The 27,845-nt window shown below is 45.9% G+C and overlaps 1 protein-coding gene across 1 annotated transcript in view; it reads right to left on the reverse strand.

Moving 5' to 3' along the window:
• sacs (sacsin molecular chaperone) overlaps positions 1-27,845 on the reverse strand; it is a 59,671-nt gene that overhangs the window by 13,136 nt on the left and 18,690 nt on the right. Inside the window, exons 6-8 of the mRNA XM_007900654.2 lie at positions 25,717-25,863; positions 23,146-24,628; positions 22,310-22,401 (exon numbers count right to left, since the gene is read on the reverse strand). Of these exons, the coding sequence (XP_007898845.2) occupies positions 22,310-22,401; positions 23,146-24,628; positions 25,717-25,863 (1,722 nt within the window). The remainder of the gene's footprint in view (positions 1-22,309; positions 22,402-23,145; positions 24,629-25,716; positions 25,864-27,845) is intronic.

The raw sequence follows: 27,845 nt of genomic DNA on the forward strand, positions 1-27,845 counted from the left end.
CCTTCTGTGGCGGTCTTGTAGTTTGATTCCTGAGCCAGACGGGTCCGCAGTATTGCAGGGCACTGCTGATGACAGACTAGGGCCTTTCATTCACAAAAATATAGTCAATTCACTTTACAGTGTATTCTCTGAAACATTTTGAGATATCTTGAAGATGTGATAAGGCGCTATATCAAATGAAAGTACTATTATTATTAGCTAGTCTGGCATATCAGCAGAACTTGGAGGAACAGACCAGTCATGGGCCCAGTTATTCTTCCCCTCAGCTCCTGTTGACAAAGTCCTAGCGGGTAGGATGGGCTTAGTTGGTCAAGGAAAGGGAAAGTTTGCCAGACAGCGTTATCAATGGCAAGCTATGTGGTTTTAGCTGGTTAAATTCCAGCAGTACACCAACGCACACTCTGGCATTCCAAGCCTTGGTTCTTGCCAAGATGCACCTAATATTCTCCAGAATTAGGTAAACAGGGTACATCACTCCAGAGAGAGAGAGGGAGCATTCTATTCTAAACATAGAGAAATTTCCATGTGCAGGTGGAGTACCTGTGTGTAATTATAATAATAATAATAATCCTTGCATTTGATATAGCGCTTTTCACGTCGGGAGGACGTCCCAAAGCGCTTCACAGAATACACTGTAAAGTGAATGGACTGTATATTTGTGGGAGAACGCGGCAGCCAATTGCGCACAGCAATGTCCCACAAACAGTCGTGGATTGAAAATGATCAATTTATTATTGTTTTGTTTTGGAGGGATTATTATTAGGCTCTGTGTGGAGTAAGGAAACTTGCCCAAGGTTTCGCGCTGCCTGGAATTGAACTCAGGTCTCTCGCTTGCAAAGCGAGTGCTCTAACCACTGAGCTACAAGACTCCACAGGACTGAATTCTCGGTCTAGTTTAGATACTATTAAGCATAATGATTGGTTTCTGTTTATGTCAGACACATAGATTTAACTTTTAGAGTTCCCACAAGTTGGCCGTGACAAACTATTGATTACCTACATCTGTCAGCGACTCCCAGTCATTCCATTGGCCTTTTAAAACCCTGAGCTTAATCTTTTCCTACAATATTCATCCATTGCAAATTTTCCTATGTCAGTGGACATGATCGGCCACAAAGACTCAAAGATGCTTCAATTAACATAATGCATCAAAGTGATTCAATTTACATTTTCAATTTACATTTTCCTGTTGGCCACCTTCCTACTTCATTTTAGAAAAAATGTAAACGGAATTTAAATAGATGGGAGTATAGGTCATCCTCGATAAATGCACATGTTAAAAGATTTACATGAAAAAAATTAATTTAACAGCTTTGGGCAATGTAGCAAAGATATTCTTTGCTGACGGTTTTGAAAGGAGAAATGTGAAAGGCCTGCTAATAAATTGCATAAGCAGAAGCCCATCACCTTACCCTCCACCTCTCCTGATCCCAACAACAACAACAACAAGATTCCATTTATTGAGCGCCTTTCACGTCAGGAGGACGTCCCAAGGCGCTGTACAGTTGGGTCAGGACCCGAGCAGGGGGGAAATGGTCAGGGTGAGGGGAGGGAAGGGAGGGAGCGAGGAGGGGGTAGAGAGTCGAGAGGGGAGCTGAAGGCTCAGTCAAAGAGAAAGGTCTTGAGACCGGCTTTGAAGGAGGAAAGGGAGGAGGCGGCGAAGGCACTGGGGGATAGAGTTCCAGAGCCTAGGGGCTGAGAGGCTGAAGGCCCGGCCACCGATGGTAGGGCGGTTGGGACGGGGGATGTGGAGCAGACCGGAGCCAGAGGAACGGAGGGTACGGGCAGGTAAGTAGGGGGATAGTAGGTCGGAGAGGTAGGAGGGAGCAAGGCCGTGAATGGCCTTGTAGGTGAGGATGAGGATCTTGAATTCGATCCTCTGGGGGATGGGGAGCCAGTGGAGGCGAGCGAGGGTGGGAGTGATGTGGTCCCGAAGCCTGGTGCGGGACAGTACACGAGCTGCAGAGTTCTGAATGACCTGCAGCTTGTGGAGGGAGGTGCCGGGAAGGCCGACGAGGAGAGAGTTCCCATAGTCCAGCCTTGAGGTGATAAAGGTGTGGACCAGAGTTTCAGCAGCGTGAGGGGTGAGGTAGTGCCGTAGTCTGGCGACATTCCGGAGGTGATGGAAGGCGGTGCCAGTTGTGGCGCGGATATGAGGGAGAAAGGACAGCTCAGGGTCGAACAGAACTCCGAGGTTCCTGACTGGCTTTGAGAGGTGGAGAGTGCAGCCTTGGATGCTGATGTTGTCGGTGCCTGAGGTGCGGAGGCGCTGATGTGAGCCAATCAGGAGGCCTCAGTTTTGCGCACGTTGAGCTGGAGAAGTTATCTCTCGTCCAGGACTCGATGTCGGACAGGCAGCTGTCAGGACATCGGTGGTCGTGGAGTTGAGAGTAGAGGAGGAAAGGTAGAGTTGGGTGTCATCCGCATACATGTGGAAGTTAACCCCATGTCTGCGGATGATGTCACCAAGGGGGAGCATTTAGAGGGTGAAGAGGAGGGGACCGAGGACAGAGCCCTGAGGGACACCACACGAGACAGTGCGGGGGCCGGAGGAAAAACCATTTGTGGAGACAAAGTGAAGACGGTGGGAGAGGTACGACCTAAACCACTCAAGGACAGGGCCTTGAAGGTTTAGGTGGGAGGACAAGCGGTGGAGGAGGATAGCATGGTCGACCGTATCGAATGCTGCCGATAGGTCGAGGAGGACGAGGAGGCAGAGGGAGCCCTGGTCACAGATGGTCAGGATGTCATTGGTGACCTTGACCAGGGCAGTTTCTGTGCTATGGGCAGCACGGAAACCCGACTGAAGGGGTTCGAATAGTGAATGGTTGGAGAGGAAAGAGCGCAGCTGGGAGGCGACAACTCGTTCCAGGACCTTGGATAGGAAGGGGAGGTTGGAGATGGGCCGGTAGCTTGATAGCTGCGACGCATCAAGGGAGGGTTTTTTTAAGGTGGGAGTGATGGTGGCAGTTTTTAAGGGAATGGGAATAGAGCCAGAGGAGAGGGACAGGTTGACGATGTCTGTGATATGTGGGGCAAGGAGGTGGAGCTGAGAGATAAGGAGTGGAGTTGGGATGGTGTCAAGGGAGCAGGTGGTAGGTTTCAGGGAGAGGATGAGTTTGGTGACGGAGGATGGGGAAACGGGTACGAAGGTGTGTAGGGGAGGATGGGTAGGAGTCGGAGTGTGGGAGGGAAGGGGTGGGTGGTGGGTGGATGTTGGAGGGGAAGTGACCGCGGAGCGGATTCCCTTGATCTTGGATTCAAGGAAATCCAGCATCTCCTCGCAGTGAAGGTTGGAGGAGATGACCTGCGCGGGGTGGCGGGGGGGACGGAGGAGTTGGGATGTGGTAGAGAACAGTAGCCTGGGGTTGTCCTTCGCCTCCAGGATTATCCTGGAGTAGAAGGACGATTTGGCCGAGGCTAGAGTGGAGCGGTAGATTTTGAGGAGGTCCAGCCAGATTTGTCGGTGGACTGTTAGGCCAGATTTGACCCAGGTGCGTTCAGCGGCCCGCACCTGGCTCTTCAGTGAGCGGAGGTGGGTGGTGAACCAGGGGGAGGAGCGAGAGTAGGAGACAGTACGGGAGGTGATAGGGGCAAGAGTGTCAAGTGTGGAGGAGAGGGTGTTGTGGAGGAGGGTGAGAGCAGAAGAGGGGTCGGTGAGGGTTGAAGGCCAGAGGGAGAGGAGTTCAGAGGACTCCAAGGCAGCGGTTAGGGATTGAAACCCTACTCGCGTCCAAATCTCTGACTATCCAGCACCTTGGGATATCCTCCCGACATGAAAGGCACTATACAAATGTTTTTTGTTGTTGTTATTAGGCCAGTCCACAATATGCAGGTGAATGAATGAGAAATTGCTTCAAATATATACAACCATTCTGCTGAACTCACCTAACTTTTCTCCATCACTATTTGCTTCTATGCAGACATTATGCTCTTATTGTGCAACTCTAGTTATTAAATTTTGGAATTGACTATCTGTACATTTACATTTGATAAGGCACCTTCCACATTGTTAGCAGTCTACACAGGATATACTGTAAATAGTATAAAGTGTAGTGACTGTGTATTTTTGTAGGCAGCAGCCTATTTTTGCGCACAAATAGCCATTGAGTTTTATTTGGGGGATTATTGGCCAGGACACTGAGAGAAACGCATTTCTCTGGTGGGATCTTAAACGTCATCTACATGAATAGACAGACAGGTCCTCAGTTAACACCTCATTCGAAAGGCAGCACCTCTAACAAAGATAATTATTTGGTGAGGACAAGTTTGCAGGGCTATGGGGAGAGAGCGGGATTGATTTGGATAGCTCTTTTCAAGGTGCAGGCACAGACATGATGGGCTGAATGGCCTCCTTCTGTGCTGTATAATTCTATGGTAAAGCAGTGCACCCAAACACTGCATTTGAATGTCACCCTAGATTATAACGGTAACTTGCATTTACATAGCACACTTCACATGGGTTAAATTCTCGGAGCATTGAACAATGGTGTAGCTTGACTCCAAGGTGGAAAGAAAATGGAGATAACCACAAGCCCAATTGAAGAGGAAAGTCTTCAAATTGCGATCTGAAGACTAGCAAAGAAGGGCATGGGAGAGATTAATGCAGGGAATTCCAGTTTCAGATTAAGAGAGTTAAATGTCCCAACATGAAACTTGAACCTTCTGATTCAGAGGAGAGTGCTATCATCTGAGCCAGGTTGACCCAGTAGCACTGTGAACACAGTCAATGGACATGTTCAATAGTGAAGTAATAAATTCTCAGGTAATTGTCAAAGCAAGAGAGGTGGAAATTAATTGGTTGAATAATAGGAAACAAAGGGTAGTGATCAATGGCTTTGAAAGTCGAAAATCACTTATATGCACAAATTATGGCACTGATTAAATCAATGACCATTGCTGAAGATACATACACACAACTGCAACTACGCAGCACTTCAAATAAGACTCATTAAAAAGAGATATTTTTCGGCTTTAGAATGATTTGTAAAAGATAAAACAAGTTTACCCAAGCCCCAGGGTAAAACTTGCATTGAACAAATGCTCTTTTGATGTTGCCTGTGCATAATTGATTAAAAAATCTCTGATCTGATGGAATTTAGACATCACTCTACTTGCACTTCTAAGCGTTTTCTTCTCCAATGAAAAATCAACCGTTTGCCCTAAAATATGGTTCAATGTTTGTGCATTCTCAAATGGAGGGATCTATTTCCGACTACTCTGAATTCTCAAAGCTTCTCAATCTCTAAAATTGCATTTGATAGTATCTTACCATGTTGTCTCAAAGTGCTTCACGAGATTTTGCTGCAAAGGTGTCAGCCTAGCTCAAATGGTAGAACTCTCGCCTCTGAGACTTAAAAGTTGTGAGGTCAAGAACCACATTTGGACTTTGAACTGACATAATTATCCTTACATTTAGCATCTTTCACTTCAGGAGGATGCTTCAAATCACTTCACTGGACATACTATAAAGTGGAATGACAGTGTATTCTATGGGTGAATGCAGCAGCCAGTTTGCACACAGAAATGTCGTATGAATAGCCAAATAATCTAGGCTGAAACTCAAATGGATTGATGTGGGTGCACTGCATTGTCGGGGGCACTGTCCTTCAAATGAGACATTAAACCATGGTCCAGTCTTCCTGTTCAATTACATAAGAACACAAGAACATAGGAATTAGGAGCAGGAGTAGGCCATTTGGCCCCTCGAGCCTACCCCACTATTCGATAAGATCATAGCTGATCTTCTGACCTAACTCTAATTACCTGCCCTATCCCCATATCCCCTAATCCCTCTATTTTTTAAAAAATCTATCAGTCTCAGCCTTGAAAATGTTCAAGGACTGAGCATCTTCAGCCTTCTGGGGTAGTGAATTCCATAAATGGAACATTAGAGATCGTGCAAAGCTATTTAAAAAGAGAAGGAAGTTTCTCCCGGTGTCCTAACCTCCAGGTACAATTGATCATTCACTTCATGGATATTTGCTGTGTGCACAATTGGCTGCTGAGTTTACCTACAAAACACGCAGTCACCACACTTTGCAATATATCCTGCAACACAGTTTGTGACATCCTCCTGACCTGAAAGGTGCTATATCAAGTCCAAATATTAAAATTATTAATAATAATAAAGTGCAATGACCGTGTATTTGTAGGCTAATCTTCCTTGCAAGTGACAAAGAGCCAAGTCATCGAATGTGAGTTGAAGGCATAATTTTGAATCCTATGGCAGCCAGACATCACAATGGAGCCCCAATCCCCCTGGGACTAGATTTACTATATTATGGATTTATCTAATACATTCAGACTTTAGCAAATTCTTAAATACAACCTCAATTTCAAAGCCAGTTTTCTGCAAGATTCTTTTAAAAATAAGAGAAAAGATGTCTTCAAAGTTTAGATTAAATTCAACAAATTGCCACATTCTGGGCAATCTGAAAAACTACATAAATATAACACATTGAGATCCCAGTGGAATTTTCCCCCAGTAATATGCAAACTTGCCACCATCTGAATGTGCATTTTTATTACTTCAACATCACCTTGTTGAGACCAGAAAAAAAGCCCTTGAAAGTAAACCTGATTTAGTAGCTGTGTTGAGGACAATTAAACCACTCAAGTGTGCCTCAGTATTTGAATACTAATGTCCAATTGGTTCAGGCTGACTTGCAACATTCAAAACAATCAATCTCTTCTTCCAGAAGAGAGCAGGGATTGGGGGGGTAAAGAAAGAAGGAAACACTTCAGAAAGACGAATACCTTTCACTGTTTAAGGGTTTGGAAGAGATCCTGGATGTGTAGTAAATTCAAATGCTGTATCGCTTGTGTTTGTAGATTTTGGCAACAGGCCAACTGCTGTCCATAGCTGACACTCAAACATACTCAGCTGTCTCTGTACGCAGGGCACTGCACAGGGCAGTGATGGGATCATCATAAAATGGCAAGGAGCTGAGTGGGTTTGGGATTCGGAACATTTTTTCACTTGGTACTCGGAACGTAGGTTTGGACGAAGCATCAGATCAGTTTCCCAAATTCTCAGCCCTTGGTGAGCAAGTTCTGGAACTCTTTTGCGTTTGCTTTCAATGGTTTCAAAAACATATTGATTTACCAAGGGCGTTTCAGTGGAAGGGAGAAGGGGGATTGATATAAATCAAGTGCTCAGTTGCCGAGAAGAGACTTGCGTTTGAAATTGTTTTACCTTTTTGATGTCTATTGAACCTCCAGTGGGAAGTTCAATCTATTCTTCCCCCTTACTCCTCCCCTGGTCAAATATTTCGATAAAGTGACTCCCAAGAGTCATATCTACGAGTCGATTCAAGTGCTCTGAGAAGTATTTTCCCTTTTGAAGGAGTTGACTGACTACAGCTGCAAGGTTCAGTAGAATAATAATCAAATAATGCATTTGATATAGCGCCTTATCATGTCTTTGAGATGTCTCAAAGTGCTTCATAGAATATACTGTAAAGTGAATTGACTGTATATTTTGTGGGCGAAACAGAGCAGCCAATTGTGCACAGTAGTGTCCCACAAAAGGTCATGGATTGAGTGACCAAATTATTATTATTATTTTTTTGAAGGGATTATTATCCCCGGAAAAGCGATCCATCAATTGACCAACAACCAGATTCCTATTTACTGTTAGGTAAACAGAGGCGTGTTGAGTAAGGAAACTTGCCTAATGTTTCGTCCTACCCGGGAACTGAACCCAGGTCCTCTCACTTGCAAGGCGAGTGCTCTAACTGCTAAACCCTGACCCACAACCATGGACACCACCTCGACCTAGTCATAACCGATTGCCTAAATTCCACTGATTTGTCTATCACAGACAAGTGACGAATGACATTTTGTCCATCTGTGATCAGGGCTCCCTCTGCCTCCTTGACCTCTCTGCTGCCTTCGATACCATTGACCACTCTATCCTCCTCCACCGCCTCTCAACTAAGCCTTCATAGTTCTGTCCTTGAGTAGTTCAGATCCTACCTCTCACATGGTCTCCACTTCGTCTCCACAAACAGCTTTTCCTCTGGCCCCTGCACCATCTCGTGCGGCGTTTCTCAGGGCGCTGTCCTTGGTCTGCCAAACCCCACCTCCGCAATATCGCCCGGCTCTGCCATTGCCTCACACTCAGGCCACCGAAACCCTCATCCATGCATTCATCACGTCTTGGCTCGACTATGCCAACTCCCTGCTTTTCGGCCTTCCCAACTCTTCCCTCCATGAGCTGCAGATCAACCAGAACTCTGTAGCTTATGTCATCTCCCACACCAGGCTCTGTGCCCCCATCACCCCCACGCTCGCCCGGCTCCACGAGCTCGCCATCCCCCAGAGGTTAGAATTCAAAATCCTCGTCTTTGTGTTCAAGCCCCTCTACAGCCTTGTCCCTCCCTACAACAACAATAAAATTACATTTATAGAGTGCCTTTCACATCAGGAGGATGTCCCAAGGCCCTGGACAGTCAGGGGTCAGGACCCGAGCATGGAGGAGGGGCGGGGTAGGGGTGAGGGAAGGCAGAGAGGTGGGAGAGCGACCGAAGGCTTGATCGAAGAGGAGGGTCTTCAGACTGGCCTTGAAGGAGGCAAGGGAGGAAGCAGGGTGAAGGGACTGTAGGATGGAGTTCCAGAGTGTGGGGGCAGAGAGGCTGAAAGCTCAACCACTGATGGTAAGGCGGGTCGGGCAGGAGACGTGGAGCAGGCTGGAGCCTGATGAACGGAGGGAGTGGGCAGGTTGGTAGGGAGTCAGCAGGTCAGAGAGGTAGGAGGGGGCAAAGCCATGGATGGCCTTGAAAGTGAGGACAATTCAATCCTCTTGAATTCAATTTTCTGAGGGATGGGGAGCCAGTGGAGTCGGGCGAGGGTGGGAGTGATGGGGTCGCGGAGTCTGGTGCGTGAGAGTACACAAGCTTTGGATGATCTGTATCTTGTGAAGGGAAGAGTTGGGAAGGCCGATGAAGACTGTTTGTGGGACATTGCTGTGCGCAATTGGCTGCCGCGTTCGCCCACAAATATACAGTCAATTCACTTTACAGTGTGTTCTGTGAAGCGCTTTGGGACGTCCTCCCGACGTGAAAAGCGCTATATCAAATGCAAGGATTATTATTATTATTATTAAGAGGGAGTTCCCTTAGTCGAGCCTTGATGCGACGAATGCATGGGTGAGGGTTTCGGCAGCCTGAGGGGTGAGGCAGTGGCAAAGTCTAACAATGTTGTGGAGGTGGTGGTAGTCAGTGCCAGTCATGGCACGGATGTGGGGAGAAAGGACAGTTCAGAGTCAAACAAGACACCCAGGTTCCTGACTAGCTTAGTGAGGTTGAGTGTGCAGCCGTGGATGTTGATGCTGGAGTTGTGGAGGCACTGGTGCGAGCCAATCAGAAGGGCCTCGATCTTGCTGACGTTCAGTTGGAGAAAGTTATCCCTCATCCAGGAATTGATGTCAGGACACCAGTAGTCATGGAGATGGAGGCAGAGTGATAGAGTTGGGTGTCATCCGCATACATGTGGAAATTTACCCCATGTCTGCGGAGCATGTAGAGGGTGAAGAGGAGGCGACCGAGGACAGAGCCCTCAGGAATGCTGCACGAGACGGCTCGGGGGCTGGACGAGAAACCGTTTGCTGAAACGAAGTGGAGGCTGTGTGAAAAGTAGGACCTGAACCAGTCAAGGACAGAACCTTGAAAGTTGACGTGGGAGGAGAGGCGGTGGAGGAGGATTGAATGGTCCACAGTACCAAAAGTGGTGGAGAGGTCGAGGAGGACAAGGAGGCAGAGGGAACCCTGGTCACACATAGTCAGGATGTCATTTGTGACCTTGACCAGAGCAGTTTCCGTGCTGTGGGCAGCATGGAAACCCAATTGGAGGGGCTCATGGAGGGAGTGGGAGGAGAGGAAAGAGCGAAGCTGGGAGGCAATGGCTCTCAAGGACCTTAGACAGAAAAGAGAGCTTGGAGATGGGCTTGTAGCTGGATAGCTGTGTTGGGTCAATGGAAGGTTTCTTCAAGGTGGGGTGATAGTGGCTGTTTTGAGGGGGTAGGAACAGTGCCAGATGACAGGGAGAGGTTAATGATGTTAGTGAGTAGTGGGGCAAGGAGGTGGAGCTGGGATTTAAGGAGAGGGGTGGGGATGGGGTCCAGGGAGCAGGTGGTGGGCTTCATGGAGGATATGATGGTGATGATAAGAGGAAGCGGTGACAGGTTGAAAGGTGTGGAAGGAGGGATGGGTATTTGTCGGAGCGTGGGGGGGTGGGGGGGTAGGAAGTTGTGAGGGCAGTGGCAGCTGAGCGGATTCCCTTGATTTTGGACTAGAGGAAGTCCAGCATTTCCTCGTAGTGAGAGTCGGAGGAAAGAATCTGCGAGATGTGGCAGGGAGGGCAGAGGAGCCGGTTGGTGGTGGAAAACAGGAGCCTGGGGTTGCCCTTCGCCTCCAGAATTAACCTGGAATAGAAGGACGATTTAGCCGAGGTGAGAGAGGAGCGGTAGGTTTTGATGTGGTCCAGCCAGATGTGCTGGTGGACCGTTAGGCAGGATTTGAGCCAAGTGCGTTCGTCAGCCAGCACTTGGCCCTTGAGTGAAGGAGGTGGCTGGTGAACCAGGGTGAGGATCGGGAATAGGAGGCAGTTTGGGAGGTGAGAGGGGGCAAGGGCATCGAGTGTGGTGGAGAGGTTGCTGTGGAGGAGAGTAAATGCAGAGGATGGGTTGGTGCGGGAGGTGGGCCAGAAGGGAAGGAGTTCAGAGGACTCCAAGGCAGCGGAGAGGGATTGCGGGGAGGTCTTTTTCCATGGGCGGTAGAAGATGGTGGTAGGTTTGGAGGCAGTGGGGAGAGGGATATAGTAGTTGAGGGAGATGAAATGGTGGTCAGAGATGGCCTTGTCGGTGATGGTGACATCCGAGACCCTGAGGCCCCGGGTGATCACTAGGAAAAGCGGGTGGCCATGAACATGGGAATGATTTCGGCCTCTGCAACCAGCTGACCCCATATCAACCTGTCCGTTTTCTCCGCTCAGCAGGCTCTGGCCTGCTTCACGGCTCCTGCCCGGTGTGCACCACCATCGGCGGTCGGGCCTTCTGCATTTCTGCCCCCCACCCTATGGAACTTCATTACACATTCCTTTTGCCTCACTCCCTCCCTTGCCTCCTTCAAGGCATGTCTCAAAACTTCCTCTTCAACCGAGCCTTCGGCCACCCTCCTACCCTTCACCCTCCCTGAGCCCCAGCTTGGGTCCAAATCCCTGACAGTCCAGTGCCTTGGGACATCCTCCCAATGTGAAAGGCGCTCTACAAATGAAATTTTGCATTGTATTGTAAGGCCATCTCAGACCACTTCCTCATCTCCCTCTCCTCCACATCACGCTCCCCTCATCCAAGCCTTCCGCCATCTTTTTCTGTCCATGGAAAAAGCTTCCCTTTTACCCTCATAAACACCCTCTCATCCTCTGACCTTCCAACTGCAGTGATCCAGACCCAGCCGTCAAGCTGCTACACCTCTCCTTAACTTTCAATTCCCTTGTCCCCTTGAAAACCAAGTCTGTTTCCAAGCCTACCAGCTTCTGCTGGTACAAGTCACCCCCACTCTCTCAAATCCCAAATCCAGTTGCTTGAGTGCAGATGGCACAAAACCGGCCTCACGGTTCACTGTGGCTCGAGCATCTTCACATCAACCACTGGGCTCCCTCTCCCAAGCCAAAACCACCTTCTATTCACAAGTCATTCTTGAGGTGAAAAAAAAAACAAATCCTTTTCTCCACTACCTACTCCCTCCTCCAAGACTCCTCTAAAGCACTCCCGATCCTCACTTCAGACACAAAGTACGAAGAGGTTCTTCATCATCAGGATCGACAACATCTGTCTCCTCCTCCGCCCACCCACCTCCATGTCGCCTACCACCCCACCCATGCTTCCTTCACCACCGTCTCCTCCTACCACACACGCACTATACAACAACAACAACTTGGATTTATATAGCGCCCTCCACGCCGGACGGCGTCTCAGAGCGCTTCTACATTCATTTGCCCCCATCTCTCCTGCCTTCCTTTCCTCCACCATCACCAAGATGAAGCCCACCACCTGCTGCCTTGGCCCCTCCCCATCTCGCTTCTGGTCACCCAACTCCCCCTCCTCTGCTGACTACTAGCTGATACAATCAACTAGTCCCTCGCCTCAGGCTCTATACCACTCCCCTTCAAAACTGCTGTCATTACTCCTCTCCTCAAAAAGCCTACCCTCGATCCCTCCAAACTCACAAACTTAAGACCAATCTCAAAGCTGCCCTTCCTGGCCAAAGTTTCGGAATGCATGGTTGCAAATCAACTTCGCTCACACCTTTCCCTCCACTCCCTACTCGAACCCCTCTGTTGTTGTTTTCACCCTGCCCACAGCACAGAGGCAGCACTCGTCAAAGTAACAAATGATGTCCTCTCTCTCTGTGACCAGAGCTCCCTTTGCCTCCTCGTTCTCCTCGACCTCTCTGCCACGTTTGACACAGTCAATCACGCCATCCTCCTTCACAGCCTCTCCACCCTCATCCACCTTAGTGGGACTATATTCGCATGGTTCGAGTTCTACTTGACTAACCACCAATGATAATATCTCGGCCAATGGTGTCTCCTCCTGCCCCCGTCCAGTCATCTGCGGGGTACCCCAAGGCTCCATCTTTGGCCCTCTTCTTTTCATCATTTACATGCTCCCGCTCGGCGATGTCATCCGCAGACATGGGGTCAACTTCCACATGTATTCGGATGACACACAAATCTACTTCTCCTCCTCGTCCTCCAGCTGCGATTCTCTGGATATCCTGTCAGCTTGTCCGAACTCCTCAACCTCCCTAGGCTCTCCTTCAGACACGTGTATGCGGATGACATCCAACTCTACCTCTCTGCCTCCACCCTTGACTCCAGGACCACAGCTTTTCTGACAGAATGTCTGTCAGACCTCAAGTCCTGGAAGAGAGCAAACTTTCTTCAGTTGAACGTCAATAAGATCGAGGCTCTCCTGATTGGCTCCGGTCAGTGCCTCCACACTTCAGGCGCTGACAGCATCACCATCCATGGATGCACACTCCACCTTACTAAGCCAGTCCAGAACTTTGGCTTCTTGTTTAACCTTCATCTATCCTTTCTACCCTGATCTGTGTCATGACCCGCTCTGCCTTCCCCCACCTCCGCAACATCACCCGGCTCTGTCACTGTCTCACACTGCAGGCAGCCGAAACCCTCATACACACATTCATAACATCGAGGCTTGACTATGCAAACTCCCCAACTCCTCGGTCCTTAGGCTGCAGATCATCCAGAACTCTGGAGCCCGTGTCCTCTGCAACACCTGGCTCCATGACCCTATAAACCCCATCCCCACACCGCTCCACTGGCTTCCCATCACACAGAGGATACAGTTCAAGATCCTGGTCCTCACATTCAAAGCCATCCATGGCCTTGCTCCTACCTACTTCTGCGATCTCCTAACCCCCTACCATCCTGTCCTCTCACTCCGCTCAGCAGGCTCTGGACTGCTTCATGTCCCTGCCTCGCCCGCCCCACCACTGGTGGGTAGGTCTTCTGCCACTCTGCCCCACCCTCTGGAACTCCATCCCACAGTCCCTCCGCCTCGCCCCTTCCCTTGCCTCCTTCAAGACCCATCTCAAGACCCTCTCCTTCGACGGTACTTTAGATCACCACCACCTGCCCTCCACCCTCCCCAATCCCGACCCCCAGCTTGGGTCTGAAATACTGACTGTTCAGCACCTTGGGACGTCCTCCCAACGTGAAAATTTGTTGTCATCGTTCAGACTTAACGAACCTGTGCGCAATTTAGGTGTCGAGTTTGATCCGCAGGTTTCCTTTCTCCCCCACATCCATTCCCTGACCAGGACTGCTTTTTTCCACCTCCATCACATTACCTGCCTCCATCCGTACTTCACACCCTAGCAGCCGAAACCCTCATCCACGCCTTTGTCACTTCCCAGCTGAACTTTTTAAAATGCCCTTCTCGCTGGTCTCCCTAGCTCCACAATACCTAAAATACAATTAATTCACAACTGCGCCGCCCGGATACTAATCTGCACAAAACTCCGTACCCCCATCACACCAGTCCTTGCCAGGCTGCACTGGCTCTCAATTACGAAACGGATCGACTTCAAGATCCTCTCACTTGTTTTCAAATCTCTTCATGCCTTCACACCTCACTACCTATCCGATCTGCTTAGCCCACACTCCACCACCCGCTGCCTCCGCTCGGGTGGCTCCGGCCTCCTGTTCATCCTGCGTCTCCTCCAACATCGGCGGTCATGCTTTCAGCCGCTATGCCCCGAAACTCTGGAACTGTCTCCCTCAATCCCCTCCCTCCCCAATTTCAAATCCCATCTAAAGACCTTCCTTTTTGATCGTGTTTACAGTCACTTCCCCCTCCCTCTCTGCTTGGCTCGGGGTCAGGCTCCGCCACTGTCAAGCGCTCCGGGACGCTACCCTGCTGGAAGGGCACTATATAAATGCATGTCGTTGTTGTAAGCTACAGGACTCCGCACTGAGTGAAACAAAACAAAAACAAAATTACAAAAAACAAAAAAACATTGATAGAGTGCCTTTCACTCTAAATTAAATTAAATTAAACCTGAAGGATTAAGGACAAGAGAGGGTATATGTTTCAGAAGAACGTGGCAGTTTAGGTTTACTCTAACCCAGTGACTCATCTGTGTGTTATCTATGAAAAATATTAGGAATTTGCGCAGTCTGTGGTTTAATTTAAATCGCATCGAAAACTTGCCAGTAGTATTTAACTCGCGCAGTTTCTGGCAGGAAGAGGAACAATTTTCCATCTCCTCAGCATAGAGGAATGTTTCAGCAACTTTGCTGAAGGCCTATTCCGTGCTTTCTCAATTAAACTTGGGAAAAAGCAGTTTATATAAAAAAAAGAAAAGAATTGAGCACTTTGGTGCTTGACATGTACAGGCTAGTTGGCTCCTCCGACCCAATCGTCCTCTGTGGACTGTCATTGGATTCGTTCATCTAAGCTTTACAAAGCTTAGAACAAAGACAATAAAAAGGCTAAATGTAGCATTCCTTTGTGCAAATGTTTGCGTATCTCTATTGCATTACATAGTAATCCTCACTTTTTCTTACGCTGTAAAACATGGAAGTGTGCATCAACAGTCCACCTGGGCCTTCTCCCAAAGCTGTACATCTCAGCAGTGTTTGTCAAACAGTGAGACAGAGCAGTGTGTTGTTTGATACTTTTAGTACACGGCTGAATGGCTTTTCCTCTGCGCTGTCAGTTTCTAAGATTCTACATGATCTCCCTTCCTCTCATCTCCTTTCCCAAACCTTAAGACTAATCTTTTTGACTGAACCCTCATCTGCCCCCAGCTACGTGAGGGCTGGTGGCTATGCCACTTATGTCCTCCTGACATGAAAGCTGTCATGCAAATTGTTGTTGATCTGTGTTTTTATTCAAGCTGTCAGCTAGCAACCAATATTCAGTCTATGGGCTATTGTATGCACAGATCCCATTTATCACTATTAAGCAATGGTGATGTATTTATCATGCTTTGCTTAGTTTTTGAGACTATTGGACTTGGATTCTGTGATACTGTAGCATGCTCGATACTATGATAAATAATCCTTGCATTTGATAAAGCGCCTTATCACGTCGTCAAGACATCTCAAAGCACTTCACGGGATAGACTGCAGCTGTGATTCTCGTCTGAATTGAAAATGTAATGGAATTTCATTATGCCATCTGTCATCTTCAGCACTCACTTCTATTGACGTTCCACTATTCAGCTGCTGAAGGTCCTTAAAGCCAGTGGCAATGCCTCATTATTCGATTGGTACTATTATTTATCTCAATACTGTACTGTTAGTTAATAACAATCGAGAAAGCTGCGATTGGTACTGAGAATACGGCACAGATTTAAATTTCTTCTCCACAGATCGATCTTTCTGAAACTTTGTGCAATGAACCCTACACTGGAGGTCTCTCACATTTCCTCTCTTGCTACATGGTCAAACAACATTTGCATGGTGCAAAAAGCTTACCTGTGGCATTTAAGCAGGACCTGCGAAGCTGAACTATTAAAGTTCCACCAGCATTCATATGAAGGACTTTCCCCACCTTCCCCTTAAACCAGCTACGAAAATCTTAGATGGGGGTCTGAATGTGCTTTGTGTAAACACATTTGTATTGTGTGCCATGTGTAAACCATGTCTACAGAGGAAATTACAGTTACATTTGTTCACCACTTTTTAAGTAACAACAATCCCTTTTCATTGGTTGTTAATTACCGATTTAAATGCCTCAGTAATTCTCTTTGTACATATGGTACATAATACACAAGCTTTTACACATGGTTTGCACAAAAGACCCAGTTCTTTTTCAACTGTAGCCTTGAAGATAACCTTTGATAAATGGATGCTTCTAAACTGCTTCTAGCTTCGTGTTCACTTCTCCAGGACACCACAACAGCAGTGTTACCTGCCAAGAATGATGGATAAATGAACCAGACGAGGACATCTACACATGCTGCAGAAATTCCACTGCTGGAACAAAAATGTCACCGAGACAAGGTAATACAGAGGAACAGCCATTTCCACTTTCTGTCCTATCATCTACTTTTTCTGTGGATAATGGGCTCTGTACAGCAGCCGGTGATTCAGCCTCACCCAGATCTGAGCTCATATCACTAGAATTAGTAGATATACAGTACAAGGAGACACTGCTGAAGGACTGGCTGGGTCTACATCTCCGGGGGATATTAATGAATGACGCACATCGTCAATCCATACTCCTCAGAGGACTCAACGATTCATGGGTCCACCAAGTAATGTATGTAAGCAGGTTTGCTGGTTTCCAATTTTTGTCAGTAAAATTTGTTAATTCTTTTGAGTCAACAAGATCAAGTGACATGGGGAGAGGAATGACTTTCCCACCAGCGATTAATTCCACTTCAGTGAATGTATTAGACAATGAACAGTATTAGATAGCTTTCTCCACATCATGCAGCACACAGCAAAACTCACAAATCAGTTCCAGGTTAGGAATCTAACATCCCACAGCTGATGTTTGCAGGCACTATACAATTGTGTGCTCCTCAAATCAAACTCATGAGCATGGCACACATTAAAAAGGATTTTCAAGGGTTAAGTTAGAAATAAGTAATCAAAGCAGATGTGATCACTTGATGCAAATATAAAATACTTGTAGTTGATGTAGCTCAGCTATATCACAATACAGCTTCAGAGAGCAGCTTAGGCTGAGTATATTTCAATAAAGAGTTTTCTGAACTCACTGTAAATGTCTGAAAGCTTCCACCCCCATCCTTTGGATTCTTTCTTTAAACATTGTGATGCTTTTCAACAGCTTAAACTTATAACAACTTGCATTTATATCGCGCCCTTCATGAAGGATAGAATCTGGGAGGGTTCACAAAACGGGGCTGGACACTGAGCAAGGGAGGAGGGGGGAGTGGGAGGTGACCTTAGACAGTTAGAGGGGCGAGACAGAGGGGTAGAGGGAGGGAGTTCCAATGGTTAGGGATATAGTTGCTGACTAATGCAAGTGTAGGTTCACGTTCTGAGATTCCAGCAGCAGGAATATCAAAACTTCTCAACTGAACCTCTCGGTGGAATCCATTAGGGTGGTTTGGCATTCAGTCTTGTGGAGGGAAGGGGAGAATAGACTAGACTCCAGTCACCAGAGTGTCCATCTTCTCCCTCTAGCTACAGAAATGCTTCTTGCAAGAGGAGAGAACTAGGGGACAAACACTTGGGGGAGAAGAACTTATTAGAGACAGACAGAGTAGATTCAGAAAGAAGCTCATATTTAACCAACTTGGCAATAGTTTGTTTGGACTATGTTACAAATACAGTGGACAAGTGTAATTGCTCCCTCGGACACCAAGAGTGCACTGGATATCAAGCTGGTCTGCCATTCTAGAGCATCTTTTTAAGGAACCAGCACTGTAATTATATACGTAAATGGTTACACTTAAGACTGAACCCTGACTGGTGGAAACCGACAAGGCAAACATCCATCAAAGAAGAAGCTGAGTCATGTTAGCAAAAGCAGTAATAAATAATTAGAAGGCCAATTTAAATTAGCTGTATTAAATGGGATAGTACAGAATAATGAAGTACAGGATAATTCCTCCCAATGTTGGCAAATGGCTCAAAAATTCTAATGATATACCGCTAATGAAATGTGCATCAACTCCAAGCACAAAACAATACAAAACTTCTTTGTCTTCTACATCACCATACATTTTACAACCCATTCTTGGTCTCAACAGGCCCTAAAATCTTGCCAGCATATCAGTTAGGTTTCTTCGATGATGACTATAAAAACAGCTTAACTGTGCAGCATAACCTGATAAAGAAACACACACTAAACACACACACCAGAGCAAAGTGCATGCACAGATTGTTGTTGACATTCTTTGTAGTTTAACATGCACAGAACTTGGGCTCCATCCCAACATGTCACTTCTACCTACCTGGACATCCCCAAAGATGCCGATGAACTGCAATTTAAAAATCAAACAAAAATTGTTAAAACTACCGTGGAATTATTCTGCAACCGCACTGAGCATAGCATCAAGTGTCTTGTTCAATAGTCTGCCGCCCGCATTCTCACCCACATGAAACTCCACTCCCTGATTACCCCAGTCCTTGACAGACTGCACTGGCTGCCTATCCCAGAGGATCGATTTCAAGATCCTCACCCTTGTATTCAAGTCCTGCACTCCTCTGCACCCCCTCACCTTTCTGACCTCCTCTCTCCTCAAAACAGTACCCTTTGCCTTTGTTTCTCTGGGTCTGGCCTCCTCCTCGTCCCCCGAGTCCTCCGCTCCACCCTCGGCGGCCGTGCCTTCAGCAACTATATGCCCCGAGGTTCTGGTACTGCCTTCCTCACTCCCTTTGTCTCGCTCCCTCCCTTCCTATTTTCAGGTCTCTGCTGAAGACCTTTCTTTTCGACCGTGCCTTTGGTCATCTTCCCACCCCTGCCTCGGCCCCGGGATCCGTTACTGTGAAGTGCTCTGAGACGCTGTCCGGCGTGGAGGGCGCTATATAAATCCAGGTTGTTGTTGTTGTAGTCTCTTACACAAAGTTACAGCACATGAGTTCCATAGCCAGTCAATCAAACATTATCAGTTCTGACAGGTTTCAGAAACCCACTCTTGTCAGTTGATGTCAATAAAATTGAACCAATTCATAAAGAAAATCCTCGGCAGGGAGTGAAAAGAGAAAGTTATTTTTCTAGAGCTGAATTGGAAGCCAAGAAAGTCTGCAGTAATCCAACAAGTCTGACTGTCTTATGAATGAGACCTGGAAGTGTGTATACATGTCATCAAACCTACAAGTCAAAGACCTAATCCGTAAGACAGTTCAAAATAGACAATTACAGTGAAACTTATTAAAGCTTCATACTCGAGGGTCTTCTGGTTCAATTCTCACTCACCCAGCAGTCACATTAGTAGGCAGTAATCCTATTATTGGCTGCTACATTTACCTACAAAATACACAGTCACTACAAATCCTGTGAGATATTCTCCCAATGTAAAAGGTGCTATATGAAAAATGCAAGGATTATTATTATTAGTTATTTATTAGCACCAAAACACTCATCGCTTCTATTGACTAGAAGGTCGACCAAAACAATACAATGGATAATATACTAATCCTTGCATTTAATATAGTGCCTTTCACATCATCAAGACATCTAAAAGCAGTATTAAATGTAGTATTTTGTAGGCGAACATGGCAGACAATTTGCGCATAGCGATGTCCTGCAAAAAGCCATGGAGTGAGTGACCAATTTTAGTTGGGGGATTGTTAGCCAGGACAGGCGCTTGTGATATGTGGCAAAGTGAAGAACAGATTAACTTAGTTTTGGGAGGAAAAAGTCCTAAATTGCTTGGCTGGTAATTTACTCCATCAGGAAGTTGTACTGAGTAGCTCAAAGCGCTTCACAGAATATACTATAAAGTGAATTGACTATATCTTGTGGGTGACAAGCGGCAGCCAATTACACACAGCAGTGTCCCATGAACAGTCGTAGATTGGGTGACCAAATTATTTATTTAGTTAGTTTTTAAAGGGATTATCATCCCCTGAAAGTGATACGCCAATCATCTAACAACCAGGTTCCTATTTACAGCTAGATAAACAGAGGCGTATGGAGTAAGGAAACTTCCCATGGTTTCGCCCTGCCCAGGAATCGTACCAGGGTCCTCTTGCTTGCGAAGCAAGTACTCTAACCACCACTCTACAGGACTCTAATGGATGGAGGTGTCCTTTAAGTGCACAGCAAATGCATTCTTTCAGCCTGCTCCAACCACAATGAATGTGGAAACAGCCAGAGAAGGGCTGAGGGAGCATTTCTTTAAAGGGTAGCAAGCAGGCACTGTAATACTGCCGTCCTGTTCTAATAAGAAACAACATATTAGTACCGTTCTTGAAGAAAGCTGGTCATTTGGGATTTTAGCTACAAAGTGCCTTATTGTACTAAGAACCCACATAAGCCGTGCCGTATTTTAAATATCTTCCTATTGTTAATCGGATGCAGGCAGTCACATGGCACACTGAAAGAGATCTCATTGACAAAATATTCCACTATTAGGACTTTCAGACAGTGAAGTCTGTTTGAAATGGCAAGTAGAGGCCACGTGGGAGAGGTTGGTGTACAATTACAGTGCAAGTTTGAATCAAGTCAAAGCAGAGGTCAAGTTATTCGTATCAGTGATGTAAACCTCATTGGCTCTCATGTACAGCGATTATAAATGGATGATGTATTACAGCTTTCATCACAGTGTGATAAGAACAAACAATACCTCATCACAGATCCTCAGTGCCTATCTATATCAAGTATTTGACTAATTCAGCAAATAGAAAACACACACTGTGATCGGCCAGAGCCACACAATGAGTACAAATGGCTAGCTGGTGTCACACCAGTGTCTTCTCAGACAGAATGGGCAGCACACAGGGCTTGTAAATAGAAGCAGTATTAAAAGATCTTCAACGATCTTCAAGTTCAGTGTTAATCTACAGACAAATGCCATCTCCATTCTGTATTTGCACAACAAAATATTTCTGCTGCACTCTGCCTATCCAAAGAAAATTCCCAAAACCACATTAACGTGGTACATTTAACCAATGCACAGTATTTGAAAGCAAGTCCTCCAGACTTTGACATGTACAGCCTTATAACATGGTCATTGAAAAATTCCAACCTATGTTATAATGGGGCACAAATGTTGGTCTAATTTTCTCTTTCAGATACTACCAACCAGCTTCGAATCACCTTGTCTTGCTTCAAACACTGGCTGGCTTCTCATGGCTAAAGAAATGGCCAATGTCTGGGTCATCAGGGCGCACCCACAACATTGCTTCCTGCACACCACACATGTACGAAGCATTATATAATAATAATAATTCTTGCGTTTAATATAGTGCCTATATTCGTGGAGTCCTGTAGCTCAGTGGTTAGAGCACTCACTTTGCAAGCGAGAGACCTGAGTTCAATTCCAGGCACAGGGCGAAACCTTGGGCAAGTTTCCTTACTCCACACGCCTAATAATAATCCCTCCAAAATCAATAACAATAATAAATTGGTCATTTTCAATCTACGACTGTTTGTGGGACATTGCTGTGCGCAATTGGCTGCCGCGTTCGCCCACAAATATACAGTCAATTCACTTTACAGTGTGTTCTGTGAAGCACTTTGGGACGTCCTCCCGACGTGAAAAGCGCTATATCAAATGCAAGGATTATTATTATTATTATTATATTATTGAGACGTCTTCGCGATGTCTTAAAGCGCTTCACGGAATATTCTGTAAAGTAAATTGACTGTATAATTTGTGGGTGTAGCGTGGCAGCCAATTGCCATATAGTGTTTCACAAACAGTTGTGGATTGAGTGACCAAATTATCATTATTATTCATTTAATTAATTTTTTGGAAGAGATTATTGCCCCCGGAAAAGGAATCCACCAATCGACTAGCAACCAGGTTCCTACTTCCTGCTAGGTAAACAGAGGCGTGTGGAGTAAGGAAACTTGCCCAACGTTTCGATCTGCCCGGGAATCGAACCAAGGTCCTCTCGCTTTCGAGGTTGGGATTTTATGGACAGGCCCAGCAAGCAGGCCTTGCTACACTGTCCAAGTCACAAGACTGCGAGATGTTAATCTGAAATCTGAGCTCACAACCATCTGCTGCCCCAAACACAGTGAATTGCGGGCAATTGGATGGATTTCAGCCCAGTTCCTATGAAAGGCTAATGTATTTACAATTAGAATTATACGGTTGCTACTGTGGTAAGCTGGTCTTACCTCGGCTTTTAGCAGCTTCCTTCAGTGTAGACAAGACAGATGGCTTCAGATCCTCAGCCACAAACCTTCCATCCAGTCCTGGGAAAAGGGATCTATTGTAAAAGTCAAAGCTTAGCTTCATGTCTGAGCGAGTGGCTCATACAGGTATGCAATCACACCTCAATAGCTCAGAGTACTGTAGATCTCACCAGCATATGAAAGTATTTCAGATCAATGAATGGAGTGCAGAATCAGGAATAACTTGAGCAGACTATATTTGGCTTCCATTTCAGACATAAACCAATGCTGAATTTCTACACTTTACTCAGTAGCAGTGTGCTGCGATATTGGCTGTTACATGCATTAAACATGTCTGAAAGTATCCCGACTCTGTTGCTGCTTGTTGCAAAGCAGCACTGATTGTACAGTACTGAAGGAGCCTTCTACTCTTCCGTGGTCAGTAAGTCTGCGAGCCTGCGATCCCTGTGAAAGTGACACATGCGCAATGTGCATCTCACTTTAATTTCATCCTAGGTGCTTTTGAAACAAAAGACATTAAAAGGTTTAAATTACCATAAAAGATAACTTTCATTTCCCCTCACAGGGCTAAAATATTTGTATCCATTAGCCTTGAGTGAATGTGGCCCCATTAAGGCAGTAGAATAGATGATGTTCTTTATTGCCATTGTTGAGAGCTCAGACATGAAAGCATTGAATAATGTTCACAATTGGTAATGCCTTATGGTTCAACTGCCGTGAGCGCTTCACTTGGGTCAGTAAATGGGAGACGTTTAATACATTGAGGGAGCAATAGAACCATGTGTGCTGAAGAAAACCATCAGAAACTGAAGCTTTACCTGGGGTGATCGTGCGTGTTGATGTAAACAATATCCTTGTCTGCTGTGGAGGAGTCAAAGGATATGAAGTTCCCATTCTGCAGCGGAAGGAGCTCGAGCCCAATCAACTCCCCGAAGTTCTGATCACTCAGCACATACTCCAGCAGGTGAAGCTTTTCCTCCGCGCTTTCTCGGTGCCTGAATTTCTTAATAACCTGCCGTACCACAGCAGGGGTCACCTTCTTTATGGGCTTCGTCTCGGAGCCGTAGGCTTGCACGGCACTAGAGACATTGGCAGGTACTTGACCAATCTGCATTCCTGACCTATTGAGGAAGTTGAGCACAGCCTTGGTGTAATCTTTGCCCTCATCCATTTCACAGAAGTAAACGGAGTCCACCTTCAGCCAGCGGTCACCCATGGAATAGATGACTGGGTTCTGAATCAGCTCCTTAAAGAGAGGCTCCAAAATAGGCTTCCAATGCACTCTGACCTTGCTAGCATCAGGCCAGACTCTGTAGATGGCCTCAGGAGTCAACGGGATGTCCTGTCCCTGTTCAGCCTGCATTCGCTTCACAGCTTCCAGGACAAGTGTGGAGTAGGTTTTTGGAACAACGTTGGTAATGAGGAGTTCATTCCACAGAGCGGCTGGGTCTCTCCATTGGTCCACTTCCCTCCACTTTATGCTCCTTCGGTTATCGGTTAGCCCAAAGAAGCCGCTGATGTGCACTGGCAGGCCAGTCTTGCTTTCTTCACCAGGAGGTAGAGGTAAAAAGCAGAATGCTCTGCCCGTGAACTCAGACACAGCTCCTTTCTCCTCGTCACTGCCCAGGAGAGGCATGGCAATGCCAATGCTGGGAATGTACTTTAGGTCCTCAGCCAAACAGTCCAGTTCGTTGCACATCCCCCGGCCTCCCACACTGTTGCAAACCAACCAAGACATCTCGTCAGTCTCTTTTGACGCCGCATCCTCAGCAGCTATGTTCACATGGTATGTCACGCAGGTCACACTGTTGTTAGGAATATTTCTACAGTAACGATCGGCAGCCGTTCTTAGGATCTTCAAGGAGTTTGGGCGTTCATGCTTCAGCTCTTTACCCTCCGAGGCGATCACCCTGAATAGCATTTTCTCGCTGCCATTGGATTCCCGGGTGTAAAGTGACACACTCTGTACGTTCTTCAGGAAAAGCAGAAGGGAACTGGCATCTGCTTTGAAGGACTCAAACAACTCAAGGACTTTGTCTTTGCTGTACAGGTTGCTGCTCAGATGGGACGGCTTCTTCCGTAGAGGGAACCTGAATATTGTGCCAGGGAAGTAGCCATCTTTGAAGGTCTCTTTGGTGCTTTCAAAGATCCCGATGTACGGTGCAAATTGGTCTGGGTACTCATGGATCTCTTCTTGCTCTGTCTTCAGGTTCCAACACTGACCAGATTCCTGGGTGCCAAAGAGTGACTGATGAGGATCCAGTATTCCAATCTGATCCCCACTGAATATGCATGGAACATCTGTATCAAAAAAAGTTACATTCTTCAATCCATCTTAGTAAACAAATACATTTCATCTACTGAATTTAATACCTACTCAGCTTCAAGAAGACCCAACTTACCTCCCCCTCCCCACCTCCAGCCAATTACAAAGCGAAGAGAGAAAGGACAGGATTGAAGCAAAATGTTGAGAACTGCTGAGATCGTAATGAACTGGTTCTATTTTGTGGATACATTTGAAGTGATATTTGTACTTTGAGATCTGAACTAGAGAAATGGGACATTGTCTTCAGGATAGAAGGGTACAAAAATGTGGAGGAAACGGGAAAAGGAGGAAGTCCCTTTTATCTCCATCCCCTACCTCACCCCCCTGAGGATACAAACAAACAAACAAAAATTAGATTTGTATAGCGCCTTTCAAGTCGGGAGGACGTCCCAAAAATTATAAGACTCTTAGATTTTCCTCTCCAGAAGACAATGCCTCTTTGCCTGAATAACAAGTCCGTAGGCACCGGTTGCCCTCTGCCTACTTGCCTAAGTGTCCCCTCTTCACATTGGATCAAATTACAATGGGCTGAAGCCAAGAACACTGATTTCCCAATGCCTGAAACACGGCTGAGGATCACCAATCAACTGAAACTCCAAAGTTCAGGACTGAAGCTGGTTTTGGACAAATCTGAAACGGACACTGTATCCTCATCCCTACCAGCTTATTGGAGGGAGATAGAAGTACATTCCATTCTGCTTACTAATGTGCCAGGTTTTGTCCATTCATGACCCTCTACGCTTAGAACAGAATAAAAGGGAATTTAAAACATAAATTAAAATCAAAAAGAACACAAAATAGGGAAAAGAAAATAGAAGAAGACAGTGAATCCAAGTGAGAATTTTACTCTAAATTATTTTTTTTTCTAATATTTAAGTGAGTGAGGGTTATAATAAAGCTACAGAGGAACCCCATTACAACTCAGTGTCTGGAATCAGAAATATTAAGCCGGCATTTTAACGGGACGGCAAAGTAAATGGCCGCTGGTCCCAAGGTTGTCAGGTTGCTGTTGACGGCACTTCCTTCTTTCCTTCCAGTGCAGGACAACACACTCTTTACTCACCAGTCACGTGATAAACAGAATTGAACCCAATTCCAAATCGACCAACTTTCAGGGGATCATCTCTTTTTCTGCTTCTTGCTATTTCCTGAATTCCATTCCAGTCCTCTGAGGTGAATACTGCATTGTTGTACGAATACAGAGCTGGCCCTGAAGAAATCGCGGATACTTTACTTAACAGCAATTAACAACAAATTAACAAGTTACATTTGTATAGCGTCTTTCACGTCAGGAGGATGTCCCAATTCACACAGATTCTCTCCTTTCTGTGAAGGGAAGAGAAAGAATAGGCCTATATCCAACACACACATTAAATTGCAATCGCTAATTTTTAGTGACGTTGTTTCTTGTTGAGTGCAGGACAGGGTTCTGCAAATGAGAGGACCTGGGTTGAATTCTCAGGTAGGGCAAAACCTTAGGCAAGTTTCCTCACTCCACACACCTCTGATTACCTTGCAGAAAGTAGGAACCCAGTTGTTAGTAGATTGGTGGATCACTTTCTGCGGATAATAATCTCTTCAAAAAAACTACACAAAAGACACCAGAAGTAATGCTTGTGGGACACCGCTGTGCACAATTAGCTGCCGTGTTTTGCCCACAGTTACTACACTTTACAGTAAAAACCTGTGATGCACTTTGAGGCATCATCCCGATGTTAAAAGTGCTATATCAAACGCAAGAATTATTATTATTGGGCTCAAAGTCAAGCAAGTAAAAAAGAAGCAAATACAATGAGAAGAGCAAGATCAAGGGTAAAAAGGGTTGAGAACAGCTGAGATCACACGTTCTATTTAGTGGATACAGTTGAAATGATGTTTGTATTTTGAGATCTGAACTAGAAAAATTAATTGTTTATCTCAATAGAAAGTGATAGAAAAATGTGGAGGAGGGGGTGAGGGGTAAGAAGTCAAAAAATACTCTAAGCCGTGTATTTTTCTGATCCATTTTCCTGGCTGTACGGCCAGTTAGCACTTTTAGCCATAATGGAAAGTCAAGGTAACAGACAAGATGAAGTAATGGATTTTAAAAGCCTTCATTACAAGGATCGCTTTCACAGCAGAACATTTCCCATTCCTTCTATTTTCAATTATAAATTCACACAGAATCATTGACCCTTTGACTACTGAACATCCATTGAGGTTTCCTGACTTCTGCAGAATTAAAGTAGAAGGTGAAGCTTCCCCTTTATTTCTGCAGATGTCACACGCTCTCTTTGCACAGGCTTATAATGTGGAGTCTTGTAGCTCAGTGGTTGGAGCACTCGCCTTGCAAGCAAGAGACCTGCAGGGCGAAACCTTGGGCAAGTTTCCTTTCTCCACACACCTGATAATAATCCCTCAAGAAGCAACAAAAACAATAATAAAATTGGTCAATTCAATCCACGACTGTTTGTGGGACATTGCTGTGAGCAATTGGCTGCCACGTTTTGCCCACAAATATACAGTCAATTCACTTTACAGTATATTCTGTGAAGCGCTTTGAGACATCTCAACAATGTGATATGGTGGTATATCAAATGCAAGAATTATTATTATTAGAATAATGTTGATTGTCCTTGCATTTGATATAGCGCTTTTCACATCAAAGCACTTCACAGAATATACTGTAAAGCGAATTGACTGTATATTTTGTGGGCAAAACACAGCAGCCAATTGCACACAGCAGTGTCCCACAAACAGTCGTGGATTGAGTGACCAAATTATTTTTTTTAAGGGATTATTATCCCCAGAAAGCAATCCACCAATTGCCTAACAACCAGGTTCTTTCTTACTGCTAGGTAAACAGAGGCAAGCGGAGTAAGGAAACTTACCTAAGGTTTTGCCCTGCCCGGGAATCAAATCCAGGTCCTCTCGCTTGTGAGGCAAGTGCTCTCTATGCAACAGTAATCTACAATAAGAGGTTGAGACCCTATCACATGACACATCAATAACAGAGCTTCTTAGGCACAAGCCTCGGTAGAGCCAGTAATAGAGTCAAGGCATTGGCCTGATAACAGATCGTTTGAGGGTCCCTCTTAATCATTAAAGGAGAAAAACAAAACAAATTGAGGTGGGGGTGGGGGGAGAAGGGTAATGGGGAGCCAATTGATATATTGTTCTATTAACTAAGTGTTCTGCAAATGCTTCACCTGG

The sequence above is a fragment of the Callorhinchus milii genome, unplaced genomic scaffold, assembly GCF_018977255.1.
Source record: "Callorhinchus milii isolate IMCB2004 unplaced genomic scaffold, IMCB_Cmil_1.0 Scaffold4, whole genome shotgun sequence".
In the NCBI taxonomy this organism is placed as follows: domain Eukaryota; kingdom Metazoa; phylum Chordata; class Chondrichthyes; order Chimaeriformes; family Callorhinchidae; genus Callorhinchus; species Callorhinchus milii.